Genomic DNA, 4,180 nt, shown 5'->3' with positions numbered 1-4,180 from the left:
CATAGGCTTACCACAATGGATTGGATGTGAATATTTTTTCTTGTTTCTTTTAAATTTTGGAGTTCCAATATACTGGTAGGTTGTTTGAGTCTTTGCTATCATTATATCCCTTTCACATTGATAAAGTCTTATTTGAATTATGAAGCTATTTTATTAAAGGAAATAATCCCTTCGGCTATTTCTTTCTGTTGTGCCAGTTTAAGCAAAAGTCAGCATTTAGAAGTTTCCATCAATCCACTTTATAATTGTTAAGTAAAGGAAAAAATGAGTTTTCTTTTTGTGAATCTTCCATGACTAGCATGTTATTAATTTAGAGTGTTTATTAGTATTTGAATGATAGAAGATAGCTATTTTATCAAGGTGAATGTCTTGGATTTAATTTTGACATATGGAATGTGAGTAAATTTAGTAAAGAAAATTAAGAGGCTACTGATTACTCTTGTTGAGTGAATTGGGCCAAGGGAATAGTGTGCACAAATGAAATTAGATTTAATAAAAAAGGGGGCCACGTTAGATCTTCGGTATACATGGGGTTGGTCTTGAATCATAATGTATTGGGTCGGGTTTAATAAAGATGCATATTGGCCCAATGCCAATAAATAAGCTAGTGGCCCATACTTTCTTTCAATAAGCTGTTGCCCGTTCTCTTTATTCAACTGTTGGTGATTCCTCTGGTGGCTCATTTCCTCAAAACAAATAAAGGTTGTCCGAATTCATGTGTCGTATTTCTCAAATAATAAATTCGAATCAGTTTAAACTAATTAACATAATTTAATCGCTTTCTTAATTAATTAATTTAAGCACCAAGCAGCTAATAGGCGCGTTAACTTTTTTCATTCACGGACTCGCTTGCGTAGCGTGATATTTAACATTCAATAATTTAATTCACTAATCTCTTACTATATCTATAGTTTTAGTTAAATTTCTAATCCTTTCACCATACTTGCGGATTCGCTCGCGTAGCGCGATAGTAACTTTTTAATAGCGATAGTAACCTTTTAATAAATAATTTTCTCAAAAGCACAAATACAGTAATTTTTTCTGAAAATAATAGCGTGCTAATAATCCTTTGTCATAACTGCGGATTCGCTTGCGTAGCGCTGTCACGACAAAATTAATAAAATTCGTTTTGGTCGCATATTCGTTTTCGTAGCGCGGTTAGGACAATTTTATACTATTTATATCATATTTTTTTTAACAACTTTAATAATTAAAAGCGGATAGGTAAAACATGAAAATACATATAAATCGCAGTTTGTCCAAAATTAGCTCAAGCCAAGTTTTAAGTTAATAAAGCGACCGTGCTAGAACCACGGGACTCGCGGAATGCCTAATACCTTCTCCCCGGTCAACAGAATTCCTTACCCGAACTTTATTTTCGCGGACCAATAAAAATAGAGTCAAACTTTTCTTTGACTAGGGATTCAAATAAAAGGTGACTTGGAAGACCGAAAACCAATTCCAAGTGGCGACTCTACAAATAAAATAATCCCTACTCAAATTTGTCACTTCAATTGGAAAAACTCTTTAACCCACCATAATATCCATACACATACATATTTTTCGGGGAGTAGAAAAGGGGTGTGACAGCTTGCGTAGCGCTGTTATGATAAAATTAATAAATTTTATCTCGATCACGCATTCGTTCGCGTAGCATGGTTATGACAACATAATTTATCCAAAAAAAAATCATTTTTCTTAATAAGTCTAATGATCAAGAAATAGAAATGGATGGGTAAAACATAAAAAAATCCTATAAATCACAGTTTGTCCAAAATTAATTCAAGTCAAGTTTTAAGTCAATAAAGCGACCGTGCTAAAACCACGGGACTCGGGGAATGCCTTATACCTTCTCCCCGGTCAACAGAATTCCTTACCCGAACTTTGTTTTCGCGGACCGATAAAAATAGAGTCAAACTTTCCTTTGACTAGGGATTCAAATAAAAGGTGACTTGGAACACCGAAAACCAATTCCAAGTGGCGACTCTGTAAATAAAATAATCCCTACTCAAATTTATCATTTTAATTGGAAAAACTCTTTAACCCACAAACCCATACACACTTATATTCTTTTTGGGGGTGGGAAAAAGGGGTGTGACAGTATAGACGTAAAATCTTGGAGGTAGGAGTAATGAAAATCATCTTATTCAGAATACAAGAAGGTTTATACTAAATTTACCCTAATATATCCCAATACTAAGTTACATTAGAAAAAAAGATTTAAGATTGTGAGGTGCAATGACATCCGTCGTTCCATTCCATAATAGTTCAGCAAATTGCCTGTTGGCTTCTTCTGTGGGATGACTGGCATCGAAAAACACATGATCTGTCGCATTTGGACATAACTCAAACTCTTTCACTTGCCTTTTACCTCCACAACTATTAATTCCTCTAAATTGACCTGTACCACAACATGCTTCTATTGATACTTTAAAACCTGCACAAACAAAATAAATTGTCATTCAAATGAAATACGTCGTACTCTCCATCTTAGACAGAGGCGAACTCAAGATTTGAAGCGGACGGGGCACATAAGCGAACTGCTCAACCATTGCCCTCATCGGACTTTTGATTAAGTCTTTCAAGCAAAATATATGAATGTGTTCAACATATATATAAATATATATTCGAAATTCTTTTCCGAATATTAACAGAGTCCGGTCCATACATAGGTCCACCTCTGATCAATAATCGATCGAGTTCAGAGTATGAGGGTCTAACTTATTTGGAATGTGTTGGATATATATGAAAATAGAAACTTACCATATTTGGAAGGGTTATCAATTCTTTCAGTAAAGAGTTTGAAAAGATCAAATAATGTATAGTTAAATCCAGTCAAATTCTGTTGTAGTTGGTTGAGCTTTTGGGGAAGAGCAGAACTGTGCATTTGCAATAGGCCATTGAGTTCTTGCATGCAGTCACCACTTGTACCATTTAATTGTTCGTTAAATGCCCTTCCACCAGGGGAACAACCTTCTGGAGGCAACGTAAATATTGTGAATTTTCTCCCTCCTTTGTTGTAAATTTCCTGTTACATTATAATGATTCAAATAATGTTAAATTAAAGGTTCAACAACGACAATAATAATATACTCGGTGTGATCACATAAATAGGGGTCCGGGGAAGGTAGGCAAGGGCGTATGTAGTGTATAGCAACAAATAGTATATTTGAACCCATAGCTTTAAAAATATAATGAGTTCAATGCTAAAAAATTTAAAGGCTGAACCCGCATGGTTTAAATGCTGGATCTGCCTCTGAGGGTAGGCTGTATGCAACCTTACCCTACCAATATAATGTGAGATAGAGAGATTGTTTCGGATAGACCCTCGGCTCAAGAAAAGTATTGTCAAAACATGTTAGAAAATACAAGAGTAAAAAAGTTAGAATAAAAATATAGAAAACATTAAGAGAAGTATTGACAACAAAAATAGTAAAAAAATGTTAGATAAAAGGTTATAAAATAAAAATCTTAAAACCAAATTGCACGTTACATTGATTCATATGACTCCAAATAATGTTGATAATAATGTCATGATTACCTTTAAAATAGCAGTAAAATTACCCAAAACCATCTCTGAAAATTCTTCCTTTGGAAATGGAAACTTAGGATTGGAAAGGTAAGGGAAAGCATAATCATTACTTCCAGTGCTAAACATGTATACTGCATCAGCGACGAGTTGTTGTGCCTGTTTTTGCCCTAATTTATTCTCCAACAATTGAACCACCTCATTAAAATGTGCCAACTGCGTCGGAAGATCTATAACCTGTAAATTGGAACAACTTTTGTTAATTTGGTACAGAGACGGAGCTAGGATTTTAAGCTTTTGGGTTTAGGTTTTTTATAGTCTTAAGTTACTGGGTTTTAAATTAACAATTTATACATATTCAATGAACTATTTTAGACAAATACAAGGTTCGAACCAAAGCTACTGCCTTTGACCGAACACGCTCTCGCCACTCTAGCTCCGCCCCTGATTTGGTGTTAATTTCGTAAAAATATTTGAATATTTTCGCAGAGAAGATAGTGTGTTTTTATAGTTATACTAAAAAACCACGTACACACCGAAAAGAGATGCAAAATGAATTTTTTTTTATTTTTTATTTTTTATATATATACAAATAGCCAGCCGGATTCACTATCGATTGTTTCTCGCTAGTATATATATATATATATATCT

The 4,180-nt window shown here is 34.0% G+C and overlaps 1 protein-coding gene across 1 annotated transcript in view; it reads right to left on the bottom strand.

Moving 5' to 3' along the window:
• Nucleotides 1-2,129: 2,129 nt before the first annotated feature.
• LOC109220849 (GDSL esterase/lipase 1-like) overlaps nucleotides 2,130-4,180 on the bottom strand; it is an 11,054-nt gene continuing 9,003 nt past the window's right edge. Inside the window, exons 2-4 of the mRNA XM_019385315.1 lie at nucleotides 3,542-3,766; nucleotides 2,764-3,028; nucleotides 2,130-2,437 (exon numbers count right to left, since the gene is read on the bottom strand). Of these exons, the coding sequence (XP_019240860.1) occupies nucleotides 2,202-2,437; nucleotides 2,764-3,028; nucleotides 3,542-3,766 (726 nt within the window). The 3' untranslated portion in view covers nucleotides 2,130-2,201. The remainder of the gene's footprint in view (nucleotides 2,438-2,763; nucleotides 3,029-3,541; nucleotides 3,767-4,180) is intronic.

The sequence above is a fragment of the Nicotiana attenuata genome, unplaced genomic scaffold (assembly GCF_001879085.1).
Source record: "Nicotiana attenuata strain UT unplaced genomic scaffold, NIATTr2, whole genome shotgun sequence".
NCBI classification, from domain to species: domain Eukaryota; kingdom Viridiplantae; phylum Streptophyta; class Magnoliopsida; order Solanales; family Solanaceae; genus Nicotiana; species Nicotiana attenuata.
The sequence above is the reverse complement of the archived record's forward strand: the minus strand, read 5'-3'. Positions and strand labels throughout refer to the sequence as shown.